This window comes from Haliotis cracherodii, unplaced genomic scaffold, assembly GCF_022045235.1.
Source record: "Haliotis cracherodii isolate W230 unplaced genomic scaffold, xgHalCrac1.p SCAF_1, whole genome shotgun sequence".
In the NCBI taxonomy this organism is placed as follows: Eukaryota; Metazoa; Mollusca; class Gastropoda; order Lepetellida; family Haliotidae; genus Haliotis; species Haliotis cracherodii.
In genome coordinates, this window is record NW_027266264.1 from 37,913,454 (window position 1) to 37,934,275 (window position 20,822).

Genomic DNA, 20,822 nt, shown 5'->3' on the forward strand with positions numbered 1-20,822 from the left:
ACGCCTTTACATTGAGGATATATCTATACGTGTACATCACATACACCTTTACATTGAGGATATATCTATACGTGTACATCAGATACACCTTTACACAGAGGACATATCTATACGTGTACATAACATACACCTTTACATTGAGGATATATCTATACATGTTCATCAGATACACCTTTACACAGAGGACATATCTATACGTGTACATCACATACGCCTTTACATTGAGGATATATCTGTACGTGTACATCACATACACCTTTACACTGAGGATATATCTATACGTGTACATCACATACACCTTTACATTGAGGATATATCTATACGTGTACATAACATACACCTTTACATTGAGGATATATCTATACATGTTCATCAGATACACCTTTACACAGAGGACATATCTATACGTGTACATAACATACGCCTTTACATTGAGGATATATCTATACGTGTACATCACATACACCTTTACATTGAGGATATATCTATACGCGTACATCACATACGCCTTTACATTGAGGATATATCTATACGTGTACATCACATACACCTTTACATTGAGGACATATCTATACGTGTACATCAGATACACCTTTACATTGAGGACATATCTATACGTGTACATCACATACACCTTTACATTGAGGACATATCTATACGTGTACATCAGATACACCTTTACATTGAGGACATATCTATACGTGTACATCACATACACCTTTACATTGAGGACATATCTATACGCGTACATCAGATACGCCTTTACATTGAGGACATATCTATACGTGTACATCACACACGCCTTTACACTGAGGATATATCTATACGTGTACATCTGATACACCTTTACGTTGAGGACATATCTATACGCGTACATCAGATACACCTTTACGTTGAGGACATATCTATACGCGTACATCAGATACACCTTTACATTGAGGACATATCTATACGTGTACATCACATACACCTTTGCACTGAGGATATATCTATACGTGTACATCACATACACCTTTACATTGAGGATATATCTATACGCGTACATCAGATACACCTTTACATTGAGGATATATCTATACGTGTACATAACATACACCTTTACATTGAGGATATATCTATACATGCTCATCAGATACACCTTTACACAGAGGACATATCTATACGTGTACATAACATACGCCTTTACATTGAGGATATATCTATACGTGTACATCACATACGCCTTTACATTGAGGATATATCTATATGTGTACATCACATACGCCTTTACATTGAGGATATATCTATACGTGTACATCACATACGCCTTTACATTGAGGATATATCTATACGCGTACATCACATACGCCTTTACATTGAGGATATATCTATACGTGTACATCAGATACACCTTTACATTGAGGACATATCTATACGTGTACATCACATACACCTTTACATTGAGGATATATCTATACGTGTACATCACACACACCTTTACATTGAGGACATATCTATACGTGTACATCAGATACACCTTTACATTGAGGACATATCTATATGTGTACATCAAATACACCTTTACATTGAGGACATATCTATACGCGTACATCAGATACGCCTTTACACTGAGGACATATCTATACGTGTACATCACACACGCCTTTACACTGAGGATATATCTATACGTGTACATCCGATACACCTTTACGTTGAGGACATATCTATTCGCGTACATCAGATACACCTTTACGTTGAGGACATATCTATACGCGTACATCAGATACACCTTTACATTGAGGACATATCTATACGTGTACATCACATACACCTTTACACTGAGGATATATCTATACGCGTACATCACATACACCTTTACATTGAGGATATATCTATACGCGTACATCAGATACACCTTTACGTTGAGGACATATCTATATGCGTACATCAGATACACCTTTACACAGAGGACATATCTATACGTGTACATAACATACGCCTTTACATTGAGGATATGTCTATACGTGTACATCACATACACCTTTACATTGAGGATATATCTATACGTGTACATAACATACACCTTTACATTGAGGATATATCTGTACATGTTCATCAGATACACCTTTACACAGAGGACATATCTATACGTGTACATAACATACGCCTTTACATTGAGGATATATCTATACGTGTACATCACATACGCCTTTACATTGAGGATATATCTATACGTGTACATCACATACGCCTTTACATTGAGGATATATCTATACGTGTACATCACATACGCCTTTACATTGAGGATATATCTATACGCGTACATCACATACGCCTTTACATTGAGGATATATCTATACGTGTACATCAGATACACCTTTACATTGAGGACATATCTATACGTGTACATCACATACACCTTTACATTGAGGATATATCTATACGTGTACATCACACACACCTTTACATTGAGGACATATCTATACGTGTACATCAGATACACCTTTACATTGAGGACATATCTATATGTGTACATCAAATACACCTTTACATTGAGGACATATCTATACGCGTACATCAGATACGCCTTTACACTGAGGACATATCTATACGTGTACATCACACACGCCTTTACACTGAGGATATATCTATACGTGTACATCCGATACACCTTTACGTTGAGGACATATCTATTCGCGTACATCAGATACACCTTTACGTTGAGGACATATCTATACGCGTACATCAGATACACCTTTACATTGAGGACATATCTATACGTGTACATCACATACACCTTTACACTGAGGATATATCTATACGCGTACATCACATACACCTTTACATTGAGGATATATCTATACGCGTACATCAGATACACCTTTACGTTGAGGACATATCTATATGCGTACATCAGATACACCTTTACACAGAGGACATATCTATACGTGTACATAACATACGCCTTTACATTGAGGATATGTCTATACGTGTACATCACATACACCTTTACATTGAGGATATATCTATACGTGTACATAACATACACCTTTACATTGAGGATATATCTGTACATGTTCATCAGATACACCTTTACACAGAGGACATATCTATACGTGTACATAACATACGCCTTTACATTGAGGATATATCTATACGTGTACATCACATGCACCTTTACACTGAGGATATATCTATACGTGTACATCACATACACCTTTACATTGAGGATATATCTATACGTGTACATCACATACGCCTTTACATTGAGGATATATCTATACGTGTACATCACATACGCCTTTACATTGAGGATATATCTATACGTGTACATAACATACACCTTTACATTGAGGATATATCTATACGCGTACATCACATACGCTTTTATATTGAGGATATATCTATACGTGTACATCAGATACACCTTTACACTAAGGACATATCTATACGTGTACATAACATACGCCTTTACATTGAGGATATATCTATACGTGTACATCTGATACACCTTTACATTGAGGACATATCTATACGCGTACATCAGATACACCTTTACATTGAGGACATATCTATACGCGTACATCAGATACACCTTTACATTGAGGACATATCTATACGTGTACATCAGATACACCTTTACATTGAGGACATATCTATACGTGTACATCACACACGCCTTTACACTGAGGATATATCTATACGTGTACATCAGATACACCTTTACGTTGAGGACATATCTATACGCGTACATCAGATACACCTTTACGTTGAGGACATATCTATACGCGTACATCAGATACACCTTTACATTGAGGACATATCTATACATGTTCATCAGATACACCTTTACACAGAGGACATATCTATACGTGTACATAACATACGCCTTTACATTGAGGATATATCTATACGTGTACATCACATACACCTTCACATTGAGGATATATCTATACGTGTACATCACATACACCTTTACATTGAGGATATATCTATACGTGTACATCACATACGCCTTTACATTGAGGATATATCTATACGTGTACATCACATACACCTTTACATTGAGGACTTATCTATACGTGTACATCAGATACACCTTTACATTGAGGACATATCTATACGTGTACATCAAATACACCTTTACATTGAGGACATATCTATACGCGTACATCAGATACGCCTTTACACTGAGGACATATCTATACGTGTACATCACACACGCCTTTACACTGGGGATATATCTATACGTGTACATCCGATACACCTTTACGTTGAGGACATATCTATTCGCGTACATCAGATACACCTTTACGTTGAGGACATATCTATACGCGTACATCAGATACACCTTTACACTAAGGACATATCTATACGTGTACATAACATATGCCTTTACATTGAGGATATATCTATACGTGTACATCAGATACACCTTTACATTGAGGACATATCTATACGTGTACATCACACACGCCTTTACACTGAGGACATATCTATACGTGTACATCACATACACCTTTGCATTGAGGATATATCTATACGTGTACATCAGATGCACCTTTGCATTGGGCGATAATCTATTCGTGTTTATTACTGAGGTACAGAGAGGTAGAAAAAATATAAAAACATTTTTGATTATTTGAGAAGTGGATCTTCACTATGGTATGGTACACGAAGGTTACAGACCCAAATTAATCACATGTTTTGCGTTATCTTACGTTACTCCAATCTATCCGAAGCAACTTACAGTACTTTTGTGCGAAGAAGAAATTCCCACTCGGATAATACGTAGTCACTTTATGACACACCTTTGGTATCCTGCAGCAAACGTAAATGAGTGAGTGAGTTGGTTTTAACGCCGCTTTTAACAGTATTCCAGTTATATCACGGCGTGTAATCTTAATGTGGGAGGAAAGCCCTAAATGATGCAGGTCTCGGACGTTTACCACTTCGGTGAAACCCACGAGCACGGGTATGATGCTGACAAACCTAGAAACACAATCGGGGCGAACCGGGATTCGAACCTACAATCATAGGTTTCAGGCGTGCCTAAGGGACGCAACTTCGCACAGCGAATCGCGGCGGCACAGACGGCTGGGCCACCTGTTACCCCTGCAAACGTAAATGACTTACAATGCGATGTGATATATGTACACGCGAGAACGATGAAACAAGACAATTACATAAACACGTCCTTGACCTTTGTCATCTTGTATGGCCATGGCCGTAGTTGACCTCAGTTCACTCAACAGTGGGGAATTCAGGAAGTTGCCGTGTAACACTTGACGCGATTCTCTTTGATGAAGCAAATTATCCAAACAGTTGCCAAAGTACGTACAATATTACGTTGTATAATGACGTCAGTCTTGGGGAGAAGGCCCATACGGAGGATGTTATGTAGATGCCGGGACATGTCAATAGTGGAAGGTATTGTGAATCTACACACTGTTATACAGGTAGTCTGTCTCACAGGCCCTGAACCATATTATTTTACCTTTCGCACACTTACCCTTACTGTAATGTTATATCCCTAAATGAAGCACGTCTAGATTTTCCACAGGTTCTGATTTCACTAAGCGTTAGTATGTTATATAGGGAAAGCTGGATTTTAAAACTCGGTTATTGCCCCTGACTCTTCTCGACTACAATAGATTATATATAGTCAATACATCTTCCTTTACAGGTACAGCTCCATGCCAAAAGGATCAGGAGTATTGGTATTTGAGAATATCACGCAAACTGCTTACGCTGATGACTTTTAATAATGAAATAATTGTAAGAAAATGTGTCATCGCACAATTTTGTTTTCACCTGACAGCCTTGCGGGTATGTACTCACCTGGCAGAACACACGGCTTTAGGATTCCGTCTACAGTAGTGCGGGGAACATTTCGGTCGGCAGAAGATGGAAAACCCTGCATCAGCTTGGGGACCTTTATGATAAACAAGATCGCATGATAGAGAATAACAGCATATGAAAGAGAATACCAACATATGAAAGAGAATACATAAAAAATAGGTGAAGTGAGGTGAAACGGGGTTAAACGTCGCGTCCAAGATTACTGCACATATATAGCAACGTGCATGCACGTGTGTGTGGCTGCTTGTACCAGTCCGGACTGATGCCGATTTATAGTGCTAGCCCACTGAGATACCATGCCGCAGTTTAACATGAATACCCCACTCAGATACTGACTCCAAGCCGACCAGTCCTCCTTTTAGCCCCCTGATGCCGAAGGCCAGAAAGGGTAACAACAAATACCATATTTTAACGTCTTTTGGTATGACGCGGTCGGGGATTGAAACCCGGACCTTCCGCTCTCCGGGCGGACGCTCTTCCGCTAGACCACGGAGGCGGTCCCATGATAGAGAAGAACAACAGCACTTGATAGAGTGGAACAGCACATGATAGCAAAGAACAGTACATGATAGAGAAGAACAACAGATGATAGAGAAGAACAGTACTTGACAGAGAAATACAGCACATGACAGAGAACCACATGCTAATGAAAGATTGAGGTGAGGTGAAGGGAATGGTGATTTACGTCTCGTTCAAGATTACTGCACTCATTTTAGTGACGTTCATACACGTGCGTGCGTGTGTTTTTAACATGGATACCCCACTCAGACACAGTATACTGACTCCGAGCCGACCAGTTATTGCATCACACACTTAATGCCGAGCGCAAGGCAGGGTAACAACAAGTACCATCCCTTAACGTCTGTCGGTATATCGCGGCCGGGTATCGAGCCACCAGCCTTCCGCACTCTGGGCAAATGTTAAAGCTCCACCAACACCAACTTATATATTTACTTCTTAACTGATCAAATTTATCACAAACTAAATTGAAATTTTGTTTATTCGCCATTGTTTATTCTTCACAAAATATCATTCCTCTACGTACGTTCCTGTCTCCCAAGCTACTCAATACCCTATGCAACCTACATCGAAACTGTGCAAGAGCTATCCTATACTGAGTCAATAAAAATAAATCTTTGTTTGAGAATTAAAGGGCTTAACAAATTAATTTACTGGGGAAGGATACAAATGAAAGCCATTTATTTCTCCAGGTACCTATCTAAGAGTGTGTCTTATTGATAGCAAAGAGGAAACAGCAATCTTTGGTACACACTGATTGTTCCGTACATACCCATATGCACACTTGTTTAACAAAGATCACTATCTTCATATACCAACATCATAGTGTAATATTTTCTTTCGGCATCTTAAGAATTTTTAACCAGTACATACGAACTCTAATATACTGATATATACACAGTGGTACACACCCGCACTCTCCATAAACCATCACATATGTGGTACATAGTTTTACACTAAGACATCTTTTAACATCTTTCAATTGCCTGAGACACGGAAAAACCCGATATCTCTCATTCATATAATTAAAATTGTACACATTTTGATTTCTTTTTTTAAAGGTTTGTCATGAAAGATAACTTACATTTTTCAAACTTTAATTATTTCAAATAGTATGTGTTTTACTTGGGTAGCTGCATTCTTATATCATGGCGAGCCTACAGGTAAATGTTATTCCAAAGAAATCTTGGCTACTTAAAGAAACAGTTTTCTTGGTTTGAAATTGTATTACCCTTACACAACTACTTTACTCTTTCCAAAATATCAAAACGAAACTGGTCTGGAGGGTGACCAGACAACGCTCCCCTGTCACTATAGACTATCTGCTGCAAGGAGGGCGACTAGACAACGCTCCCCTGTCACTATAGACTATCTACTGTATGGAGGGCGACCAGACAACGCTCCCCTGTCACTATAGACTATCTACTGTATGGAGGGCCACAAGACAACGCTCCCCTGTCACTATAGACTATCTGCTGTATGGAGGGCGACCAGACAACGCTCCCCTGTCACTATAGACTATCTGCTGCATGGAGGGCGACCAGACAACGCTCCCCTGTCACTATAGACTATCTACTGTATGGAGGGCCACCAGACAACGCTCCCCTGTCACTATAGACTATCTGCTGCATGGAGGGCGACCATACAATGCCCCCCTGTCACTATAGACTATCTGCTGTATGGAGGGCGACCAGACAACGCTCCCCTGTCACTATAGACTATCTGCTGCATGGAGGGCCACCAGACAATGCCCCCCTGTCACTATAGACTATCTGCTGCATGGAGGGCCACCAGACAACGCTCCCCTGTCACTATAGACTATCTACTGTATGGAGGGCCACCAGACAACGCTCCCCTGTCACTATAGACTATCTGCTGCATGGAGGGCGACCATACAATGCCCCCCTGTCACTATAGACTATCTGCTGTATGGAGGGCGACCAGACAACGCTCCCCTGTCACTATAGACTATCTACTGCAAGGAGGGCGACCAGACAACGCCCCCCTGTCACTATAGACTATCTGCTGCATGGAGGGCGACCATACAATGCCCCCTGTCACTATAGACTATCTGCTGTATGGAGGGCTACCATACAACGCTCCCCTGTCACTATAGACTATCTACTGTATGGAGAGCCACCAGACAACGCTCCCCTGTCACTATAGACTATCTGCTGCATGGAGGGCGACCAGACAACGCTCCCCTGTCACTATAGACTATCTACTGCAAGGAGGGCGACCAGACAACGCCCCCCTGTCACTATAGACTATCTGCTGCATGGAGGGCGACCATACAATGCCCCCTGTCACTATAGACTATCTGCTGTATGGAGGGCTACCATACAACGCTCCCCTGTCACTATAGACTATCTACTGTATGGAGAGCCACCAGACAACGCTCCCCTGTCACTATAGACTATCTGCTGCATGGAGGGCGATCAGACAACGCTCCCCTGTCACTATAGACTATCTGCTGCATGGAGGGCGACCATACAACGCTCCCCTGTCACTATAGACTATCTTCTGTATGGAGGGCGACCAGACAACGCTCCCCTGTCACTATAGACTATCTGCTGCATGGAGGGCGACCAGACAACGCTCCCCTGTCACTATAGACTATATACTGTATGGAGGGTGACCAGGCAATGCCCCCTGTCACTATAGACTATCTACTGTAAGGAAGGCGACCAGACAACGCTCCCCTGTCACTATAGACTATCTACTGTATGGAGGGTGACCAGACAACGCCCCCCTGTCACTATAGACTATATACTGTATGGAGGGTGACCAGACAACGCCCCCCTGTCACTATAGACTATACATATACTGTATGGAGGGTGACCAGACAACGCCCCCCTGTCACTATAGACTATATACTGTATGGAGGGTGACCAGACAACGCCCCCCTGTCACTATAGACTATATACTGTATGGAGGGTGACCAGACAATGCCCCCTTGTCACTATAGACTATATACTGTATGGAGGGTGACCAGACAACGCCCCCCTGTCACTATAGACTATATACTGTATGGAGGCAGACCAGACAATGCCCCCCTGTCACTATAGACTATATACTGTATGGAGGGTGACCAGACAACGCCCCCCTGTCACTATAGACTATCTGCTGTATGGAGGGCGACCAGACAACGCTCCCCTGTCACTATAGACTATCTACTGCATGGAGGGCGACCAAACAACGCCCCCCTGTCACTATAGACTATCTACTGTATGGAGGGCCACAAGACAACGCTCCCCTGTCACTATAGACTATCTGCTGCATGGAGGGCGACCAGACAACGCTCCCCTGTCACTATAGACTATATACTGTATGGAGGGTGATCAGACAACGCTCCCCTGTCACTATAGACTATCTACTGGATAAAGGGCCACAATACAACGCTCCCCTGTCACTATAGACTATCTACTGGATAAAGGGCCACAATACAACGCTCCCCTGTCACTATAGACTATCTACTGTATGGGGGGCCACAAGACAACGCTCCCCTGTCACCATACAGACTATCTTATGAATGGAGGGCGGCCAGACAACGCTCCCCTGTCACTATAGACTATCTAATGAATGGAGGGCGGCCAGACAACGCTCCCCTGTCACTATAGACTATCTACTGTATGGAGGGCGACCATACAACGCCCCCTGTCACTATAGACTATCTACTGCATGGAGGGCCACAAGACAACGCTCCCCTGTCACTATAGACTATCTCCTGTAAGGATGGCCACCAGACAACGCTCCCCTGTCACTATAGACTATCTACTGCAGGGAGGGCGACCAGACAACGCTCCCCTGTCACTATAGACTATCTACTGTATGGAGGGCGACCAGTCAACGCTCCCCTGTCACTATAGACTATCTACTGTATGGAGGGCGACCAGACAACGCTCCCCTGTCACTATATACTATCTACTTTATGAAGGGCGCCCCGACAATACCCAGTCACTGAGATACAAAACATCCCCGGTTATCTGATTGAAGGTTAAGTATACATATCAGTATCACTTAATAGCTGATACATTTCCTTCAGACATATATAATGCACCCAATATTACATTCAAAAATTATGTTCAGTACTTAAAATCGTTTTTTCAATGAATATTATTTTCTGATTAAAAGGAACAATTACAGACGATACTTAAAGCCAGGCTACATTCGTTCTTGATACAAAAAGTTAGTATGTTCGTGATAAGAAATTGTCTGTTGATTTCTGTGTCTGTGAACCATTTTATAATGTCGTTACAGTGTATGTTTAGGTGGCTGTTTATGTCTAAACTTGTTACGATGTCTAGCTTCCATTATTTACGAGGAAATTAATTGGTTATGGAGACATTTTGGAATTCAGCTTTGCGTTTCAGTAAAGAACAACCACACTCCCTTATATTTACGATAAGAGTAAACAGTGATTTCCAACGCATGCCAAAGCCCATGTCTGAATCAGATAGTATTGCTACAAAATAGTGATAATGTATTTACCAGATTATTAATTTGAATATTTATGTCATCTTTATTAACATGAGGTATATAAAAACGTACACCCCCTAATCAGTGCCAATTTTATAAACATGCCGGGGGGGGGGGGTAGTCGAGAAACTCAAATCCAAGCCACTGACAAAGTTGCGGCTCAAGTAGAACGCACCAAGTACATCAAATTAGCACAGGTGTTAAAAACGCATAAATCTGCCTGGGTCAATTATTTTATCAAGAGCTCTGCCGCTAACACGCCTGGTGAAAGACGTATCCACTGGTCCCCTGGATCACACTCTCTAAAATATAGTCGTATAGTCCCATTCACAGTTTTAAAAACGGAAATGGGGAACATAATTTCTGTTTTATTTCCCACAAATAAAAAGGGGCGAAAGAAACGAGCACGGGAATGATCCCTGGGTTGAAAAGCAAGCATAAACGAAAGGTTATTTGGCATGGTTAAGCAGCTTTTCGTCATTGTTTACATGTCAATTGCTTGTGGTTATGTGCAATTTATAGCATCTACTCGTTACTCGCCGGCCCTGCACTGCCTAGATGGGATTCGACCGTATAACGACACGTATGAACCTAACGACCCCACGGGTGAAGACCATCAGTTCCATTCAAAAATAAGCCTACACGAGGCCATGTACCAGCGCGCTGACCGATTGAACAAGTTTACAGATATTTCACAATTGCCATCAGTGTCCATGCGTTGTGACGTTCCTCTTCATCTGAATATTAAGTATCGCGCATGGAAGCTGCGTTGGGTAGTGTTATTATTACAGAAGGTTCAGTTTCATACTCGGACCTTTAAAAATAAATTGAACAATTTACAATGAAATTATTTGCCATTCGCTCTGATGTAACAAGCTGGGATATTGTTGAGTGTGTTATCGTGGCCCTGTCGACTCAGCAGGCCACTGCACCAACGTGGACCAACAAACACTAGCGCCACGAGACTCAGTTCATGTACAGGTTAGAATTCTGCCCTCAACTGATGGCAAAGTATGAAAATTGAATAGTAAATTTATTTGGTTCATTCATGATATTATGTGGCATGTTTTTCCGTCTAAAAACTTAATTAACATTATACGAGATGAATGAAGTTATGTCCTATGACTTGATACACGGCACCACATAACAGTGCACATGTTCCCCGACCAACATATTCTACTTCTACAAAACGTGGTTACTATCGCTAATCTTTTAAGGAGGGCAAGACCTGTCTGTATTAGGGAGTGTATATAACATATAGACTGTGACTACATTCATTTTATGTCTTCATCGTTCGACATAAGGATCTCAGCAAATGTTCTACCTTGATGTGCTTTGCTCTAGGATTCTAAATACAGCACGCTATCACTATATAACACTACTTTAATGCCAACACACTACAAAGCAACACATAAACAGTAGCTTGCTTCGCTCGAAACAGTCAGTTTTCGCGATATTGATTTATTAACATGATAAATAAATCGATTTTACTTAAACCAATTTCTCATTGTAAAAGATAAGTACATTTGAAAACAATTGCAGATTCTGATACTTGATTGTGTTAGAAAAATATTATTACTATAATGTCTTGAATATACGAATGAAGTAACACCCAACTAAGGTGCAACATGTCATAGTAAATGCTATGAACTAGTAAGTGAAATTGGTTCTGATAATTTTCTACACAAAAGGGCGAAGAGATACCTGGCCGTAACATACAGACTACGGTAGAGTCTGCTTTCGCTCCCTATAAATCCACTTTTTTTAGTATGTCACATAAAGCGGTTTACATCGCATCGTGAAACCGTCCATATAGTTCCACATCCGTGTATACCATGAAGACATGTTGTCAGTCCTAGTTGCAGTACATGAATATATGTATGTATGTTGTGTCACCATTACATGCACCTTTCTGCCGAGGGCTATAGTGGCCCATGTAAACGAAGAACGCAAACAACAGGGGGTTCAAAGCGTGGGGTCATCCATTTAGACATTTAAAAAACAAATTTTACGAGAGCTCTTGTCTTGATTCTGCTTTGTCTCAGCTTTCCTTTCGTTATGGGTTGAAACCCGACTTCGGGAATAATGCAGGTCGCGGTTTTCTATTTCCCTACACGTGTCTATGCCATGCAATATTACGTAATGCACCGAAAACTGTGAAATCAGATTACTGCTGATGTGGCTCCTTAGTCTATCTTTCTGTCCTTCACGTGTTCCAGCCACTTACTGCTGTGACATATAGATGCAAGAAAAGTACCCTTGTTTCGCATTCACTTACTACGACATAACTCAACTTTCGTTTTAGTGTGTGTGTTTGTGTGTTTGTGTGTGTGTGTGTGTGTGTGTGTGTGTGTGTGTGTGTGTGTGTGTGTGTTTTATTGTTTTGGCAATACTAAGACTTCTGTACAGGGATCTAGTCAGTATTTAAGGTTGTATAAAATACTTAATTAGTGCATACGGTGTACACAAACAGAGCTGTTACATGTATATGATGATACCACACGCTGTCGTTAAGAACTATCGATCACACGTAGGTCGGCGTCCGAAACAGGCATGTAATAAGTTCATGCACTGAAAATATTTGTCAATGAAGAAAGACAGTAGCATATTGTGAGTGCACATGCCGCTCCGCGAGATGTCCTGACAGGGCGGGTTGATCGGCCCTGTGTGTACCTGCCTCCTGGGGGTGAGTCTCTCTCTCGGGGATGTGTGCCATCAAAGAACTGCTAAAGTTAACATCAAATATATGCCAGTTACGGTAAAGTTGATATATTAGTATTGTCAGTTTCGTACATTACTTCCTTGATATCTCATCTCGCCATGATGCCCAGCTGATCTGACAAACCGCCCCAGGTACTACATCTGCAGTGCCACGTAGAACACGCATTTTATGTACGCAAAGTTTGTTTGATGTGTCACTGACAACAAACGTGTTTTATATATGCACTGTAAAGCACATTTGCCAGCTTGTTCTGTAACCTGTACAGGCGTTTTGTCACAGACATATATGAAACTAGCAGGAATTGGATTAGTGTAGCGGACACAGCACATGTTAGAAGCGTTCATTTACTCATATCTATACTAGTGCCCTACACCCTATGTTGATCTCCGAAAACACTAACATCTAGTCTCTGCAATGAACATATTTTACAAATTTTTTGGGGGTTAAATTACAGTTATAAGATATGATAAAAAAGATATAAGAGACTTTCTTCATTTACTGGTGTAATCTAGACTTGCATTGGCTGTATTGTATATTTGTTTCAGGGTCTGTATGAGAGACCACCCTCCCACATCCATTAAAGTGTAATTTAAAACAATCTGAAATTCGTCCTCAGTCTGAGAATAAGCCCTGATAAATAATCTCATAACTCATGCAACGTCTCGGAATATTAACACAATTCTGTTGTGAAAGCATAGAACACCATAAGGTATAAAGGTAGGGCTTCATAGCAAAAGGTCAGAATAAGCCATTTGGTAACGATTAAGCAAGTTTGCTACAGTAATATTTACATATATAGATATTCTGATTTATTTACTTATGTCAAACTTCTTTACTCGCTGTATAAATATCCACACCTGGCACGAATAACAGTAAACGAGGCATAGTGGCGAACGTATAACGCACGTTACGGCTCATCAACCGTCAACATGTAATTTAATCATTTCTGCAGTATATCAAATAGGAAATTGTTGGAAGCGTGTCAGGGGTACCGAGGAATTGAATTACTTAGTTTTCTAGTAAGGTTTCGTATACTATTCATAATATTTGTCAAACATAATTTCTGAAGTAATTCAGTTTAGTTAATTTATTTTCGAAGGATGATTTAATAACGGCGCCTTTCGTGGTGTGATGTAATTATTTAGATGAGGATTAAGAAGGATGGCAATATTCCGCCTCAACTGGTACAAACCTTGGTCGTATTTTGCAGAATTAAATTCTTATAACTGGAAAGATTGTATACATTACAAGGTTGGTCACTTGAAGAATTTCAATTTGAAAATGTTAATTAATCATGTGCCTAATTAATTAGTTATGTTATACTTCCAGGAGAGGCCACGGAGTTGATACTGATACTATTTTAATCCCTGTATCCACTGTGCAGCAGCTTATGCTTCAAGTGATGTATTATGACACAGTGCTCCTCTCCTTATTGGCTCCATCACCTGCTTTTTAAGGGTATTGGAATTTACGCCGAAATATCGCAACAAATTTTGTTTGTTGTTGTTTAACGCCGCACACAGCAATATGACGGCGGTCTGTAAATAATAGAGTCTGGACAAGACAAACCAGTGATTGACATCGATCTACGCACTTGGGATACGATGAAATACATCAACCAAGTCGGCGATCCTGACCACCCGATCCCGTTAGCATAGTAGCCTTTTACGGCACGCATGGGTTGCTGCAGACCTATTCTAATCCGGATCTTACAGGGTTCGCAACAACAAATGTGACAAGACGGTAATTATACTTAATACTTTGTCATTAGTATCCATAAATAGTAATGAAACTCAACGATCTAAACATGATTTGTAATAATTATCGTACTATGATAATAGTCTTGCTTGACAACGTGAATCAGTATAATCACGTTTCCGTCACCGCATGCCTTATAAACACGAACAACAGTTTTCATATGAGAATAAACGACTGAATTGAATAAAAATATGAAACGAAATGACGGACCATGTTAAGATGTGAATATTCTTGTTGCAAATTGGTTATAAATACTTGCAACCGCTTGTTCATAATGGCTTCTCCAAACTGTTAATCAGTCGGGTTTGTTCAGTGTTAGAGAGGCGAGGAGCGGATACCAAACACATCTGAAGATATCAAAATTACGTTTATTTTCGGAAGGACGCGCAGGGCCATATGTTTTAGATTGACTTATTTCCCCTATCATTTGAGTTTCGTTTACATAAAAAACGGTTGCAGGAAACGGTTTGGCTTTGGAACCGGAATCAAATATAAATAGTTGTAATTGTTTTGTTAACAATCACCCGGTGTTCCGTGTTCAAATCTTCGTCTTGAGAACAACATTACCTCAGTAACTGGCACACGCTAGTACAATGTGCGACTATAGATGCATCGGTGGCGCTCGTCCTCGGACAGTAGCATGGCTGTTACAATGCCTATTACGTTGTATAGCATCATTTACAGTTACCAGTCTTTCTTACAGACACCAAACCATATATTTCATAAAACAATCAACTCCATGCATGCCATTCTTAACTCCAGCAGTCCATATGCTCATCTCCTTTAGAGCTCTCTTAAATTAAGAGACTTGGGGGAAATTTCTTAATACTAGTGAACTCCTTCATGTAAATCTTTTTTTGATTTTATCTGATAAACTGAGAGACAAAAGAAACTATAGCTCTCAGTTGATTTTATCATGTTCGATTTTCAATTGAAAATATCTTAAGTTAGCGATATTCTATAGACAAAAAGACTAAACTGTACTGACGCTTAGTAAGCACTCGAAGACAACTTCCACTTGGTTATATTCGTAAAAAGGAAGTTTGCTACAAAACTTTTAAAAAGTAAAAGAAATGGCACACTATTCAACTGATGATGGGTACATTTAAACATTTTATCTTTGAAAAGCAATAGATTAGCTTTTTCCGGCACAAATTTACATTTCAAACATGCAGATATCGTGTGCAGGCACATGCATTCGTTCCTCACCCCCCACCCCCCCCCCCCCCCCCCCCCCCCCCCCATTCTTCATTGAAACAGTTAATTTTTATATAAAAAAATTGTTTTAATAAAATTTACCCACCCACCGATTATTTTTTAAAAACTGTTGCAGTGCAGGAACGATTTGGTTAAATAGACATAATCAAGCTTAACAACAGGTCTTCCAATTCTGAATTACATAAAAACTCTCGGTATACTACGTTTGTCCCTCGGTTTACATAACTGTATTTAGGGGACTTTATGTCAGTCTACACGGTTTCCTGTATCTAGACATTAACATTAAACGCCGTATTATAAAAGTGATCTGGGACGCTTCATAGAATTGATAATTTGACAACGTGAGACCTTTGTCTAGCATCACCATAAAAAAAAATAATTTAAATAATGCAATATGTTCGATTTGTAATTTACTTTATTTTTTTAAATTTACGCATAATTATTTTATATAATAATGATAAGAAGAAGTTAAAACCGTCTGTATGTCCCACTTATTTCATTTTGATCTTTAAAATGATAACAAGCTCATTGCGAAAGTGTATAGGATGTTGAGTGGTCATCTTACCGCTGTTGGTCCAGCGAGGGCAAACTCATCATTGGCGGGGCTGTCCCTCGGTGGAAGTGGGGTTAAATAATCTCACAGATTAGAATGATTGCTCTGGTTTACCCGCGAAAACAAAGAATTCCATCCCGCTTCAAGGGACACTTAAATGACATTTTTACAATGCGTAAGATTTAACACAGCATGAATGGTAATTAAAAACAAATAAAATCCAAATAAATCTGCTTTTGAAGGAGTGATGTCGGTATAAAAGTGTCTACAACATAACATACGCTTCCTGAAGAATGAATAGAAGAAACAGGGCGACCCCCACCCTGGCATGCAACGTCATGCAGGACGTGCAGTCCGACATAGAACACACAACACATCCTAGAAAACCATGCAGTTGTTATTGTTCAGGCGACATTATGTTCTGAAAATATGGTATGAATATAAACGGTTTTAAAAACAGACTTTTTCGTTTAGGAACTACCAATCATTGAAGGGTGATAACAATTTTACTTCTTAAAGCGATCATTCTGGATGTCTTGAAATGTATTGAAAAACGACGATAAACAAAAACACTCTTGCGCCAGTAGCATTTACCTCTTTGACAAGTCCCCACTGGATCTTTTCTGATGAATACTGTGATGTTCTTCTTTTGGGGTTTACAGTACAATCCCTTATCGCACTTCCCTAGGTAGTTAAAATCTCCACCACACTTTTGCCCCTCCAGTTTGGCGCATGCGGGGCAACAGTTGCAGATACCGGTTGTGATGCCACCTTTACATTTGAGTCTGGAAGCTTTGCGGGGAGAACAGTGGATTTTGTCACAGGTTGGGCACTGCATACCATCACAGACACTAACAAGCAGGCTTATCACAGTGACAGTCGTGTATACAATCCACACAGTGCTTCGTAACATGGGCAGGTGTGTCATTCTTTGGCAAAATTGGAACCTAACTCCAACAGCTGTTTCCATGGATATCCTTTAGAATCCATTCACTTGCATGAATTCAAAGTTTTTATGCCTCATTGAATTCTGTCAGACATCATTCCTTCTCACTGACAGGGTGCGTGTGTCGTAAACATAACTCCTGCAGCGACATCTCAGGTAGACACTCTCCTTCAATGGATGTGTAGTGTTGGAAAAGATAAATAAGAAATGTCACAGAGCGGGAATGGGCCTCTTCACTCAGAAATTGGAACCTTCAAAATTAAGTGGTTTTATTCCTATTGGAAATATCCATATTGAAAAAATATGGAAAAATCGTAAAATGTTCGAAATGTGCGTAGTTGTTTCTTCTTTTCACAGCATGATGGAAATTTGAGTGTCTGAACACACGTGAAAACAATGTCTCTCCGTCATCATAACTATCGTCTGCCACGTTCGCTCGCTCGCGTGCCTTCGCATCGTCTGCCGAAAGTGACACGTGCTTGGTTAGTAAACCTCCGTCAGTTAGAATAACACGCTGCTTGTCAGTCCTTTACCTTCAGCGATTCTCCACTCGCATTTGCCTGCTCGATTATTTCTTTAGCTGCGTTTTTGCCCAATTATTGTCTATCCCTCACACTCTCTCTTTTCAGACCTGTCAATCAACACATCAACGTCAATCACCGCGCGCACTTTATCCGGGTCTGTTTTCCCTTGTATTCTCGTCTGCTTGTTGGGAGGGAGTCGGGGTGAGCGCTCGCCTGATTTCTACTATTACCTGTGTCACGATCTACTGTGGGAGCGCGCACCCTCGGCAAGCATCGACCAGCCAAATGGGACAGCGAGAAGGGGAGAAATATTAGCACTGTCAGTGCCTAGTACAAGACCTATTTGACTGGCGGGAAGTCTAGCAACACAAGTCTGCTCCTTCGCAAAGAAGTTTAGAGATCGCATCACAAGAGGTAATTGCTGGTTTATGAGAGCCCAATGGCGTGAACTGAATCTGCAGGGGTATTATATCACGCAGTCGCCCCTGTCTAAACACACAACGTCACAGCTTGGCTGTTAACATCCACAACCCTTTTCTTTATCATTTCAACCATTTCCTCTGAATTCCGTGCTGTTGTGTCTGTAATAAACGACATCAACAGGTAAGTACAATGATGCATCAGTACCGCATGTGTTGCTTTCCGTCAGTCGGCAGCCGACAGCTCAGCGACCAATGCATATATATTGGCTTCTACCATCCATCGGCTGACAAATTTACGTACCTGTCTAAGTTACAAAGTTGAATGTTTCGATCTTGTTATATCGTGCATGGATACACCCTGTACATTGAATAAATTAACAGTTGCATACACAACTATAGCCACTGATCACACCACACGAACCTTTGATAGAGTGCAGATAAGTGTGAGCATCTACCTTTTCCCTGCTTAAAGACTTCAGCCTAGTCATTCGGTCCCAGTGCGTATCTGTTCTGTCAGAACTAATTAACTGCACATATAAATCAGTTGTATTATGAACCAGGACGAGTTTAGAACTGAACTGAACATTCAGTCTCCTGTTCCCATGCTCTGTAATGCCCAGGTAGAAGGGTATTATTTCAGCACGTGCCCTGCTCGGCGCAGGTAGCATTAGCGCGCTGGGGACCTGGAGGGGGTTGACATATACACCTCTATTGATTGGGACGAGGATTTACTTCACTAACAAAATGGAAGAAATCAAAAATGATTGGCATTAAAGAAGCCCTACAAATACTTGAGAGAGACCCAGTGGGCAAAAGTCAATAGCTGACGGCATGCCCGCATTCCTAAAAACACTCCAACATTCTTGTGCCGGTATACAAGGCTCTGTCAGTCTACGGGAGGGAAAACCTGCTGAAGGGGGATCTTTTCTATTACTGTAAATACCACAAAAATATGAAGCGTGTGTTTTCATCAGACACATTCAACTATCAGTTTTCTGTATGTGCGTTCATCGTATGGCAGTGGACATTTATATTACGTTATTATGTTTTGTCTTTTTGTTCTGTCGACTTACTCTATAACTCTACACCTTTCTAACAAACACTATCAATTTTAAGCGCAGTAAACACATAGTTTTGTGCCGTTTGTGCGCTATATAAATTCAAGCATTATTATTTTATTATTATTATTATTATTATTATTATTATTATTATTATTATTATTATCATCAATAAAATCATTAATGTGCAAATAAAAGGGATCACTATTCACTTTCCGGGAAAAGGTAAAACTTATTTGTATATATGTGCATGTTTCTGATGATAATCAAAACGGCCATTTAAAATGTTAAAACAAATACTTACGTCGAAATATTTTTTTTAACAAAATCTAATTGTGTTTGTGAGGATTTCGAGTCGATATGAAACAAGACAACCAAGGCTTGAATATTTAATATGTAAACTGTAACAATATTTATTATAATGGAGCATTGCTAGTATCACGGGTCAGGTTATGGGTATTGCTGTCAGTTGTGGAGGGTTCTAAATATCTTATATAAACACTTTCCGGATACCAGTCGATTTATCATCGACGAAATATGCTGTAGTTCTCATAGTGGATGGTGTGAGCACTTCATGGTTAAACTTGCTAATTTAGCCACTCTTGAGCGACACGCACACATGTTATATCCCAGCGCTGCACGCCTTGGCGACGAACGGTCATAGACTTTATTACCATCAAGCTGTGGTCAAGTTTAATGGCATATTATAACGGTGGACAGTACTGACAACATACTCAATCTTGTACCAATAATGTCGTATTGTGTATACGAAATTCTCTGTG

At 40.4% G+C, this 20,822-nt stretch overlaps 1 protein-coding gene across 1 annotated transcript in view; it reads right to left on the reverse strand.

Moving 5' to 3' along the window:
- Positions 1–18,735, reverse strand: part of LOC139464161 (insulin-like growth factor-binding protein 7) — a 31,550-nt gene extending 12,815 nt beyond the window's left edge. Inside the window, exons 1-2 of the mRNA XM_071245692.1 lie at positions 17,685–18,735; positions 5,821–5,914 (exon numbers count right to left, since the gene is read on the reverse strand). Coding sequence (XP_071101793.1) covers positions 5,821–5,914; positions 17,685–18,060 — 470 coding nt within the window. The 5' untranslated portion in view covers positions 18,061–18,735. The remainder of the gene's footprint in view (positions 1–5,820; positions 5,915–17,684) is intronic.
- Positions 18,736–20,822: the final 2,087 nt, after the last annotated feature.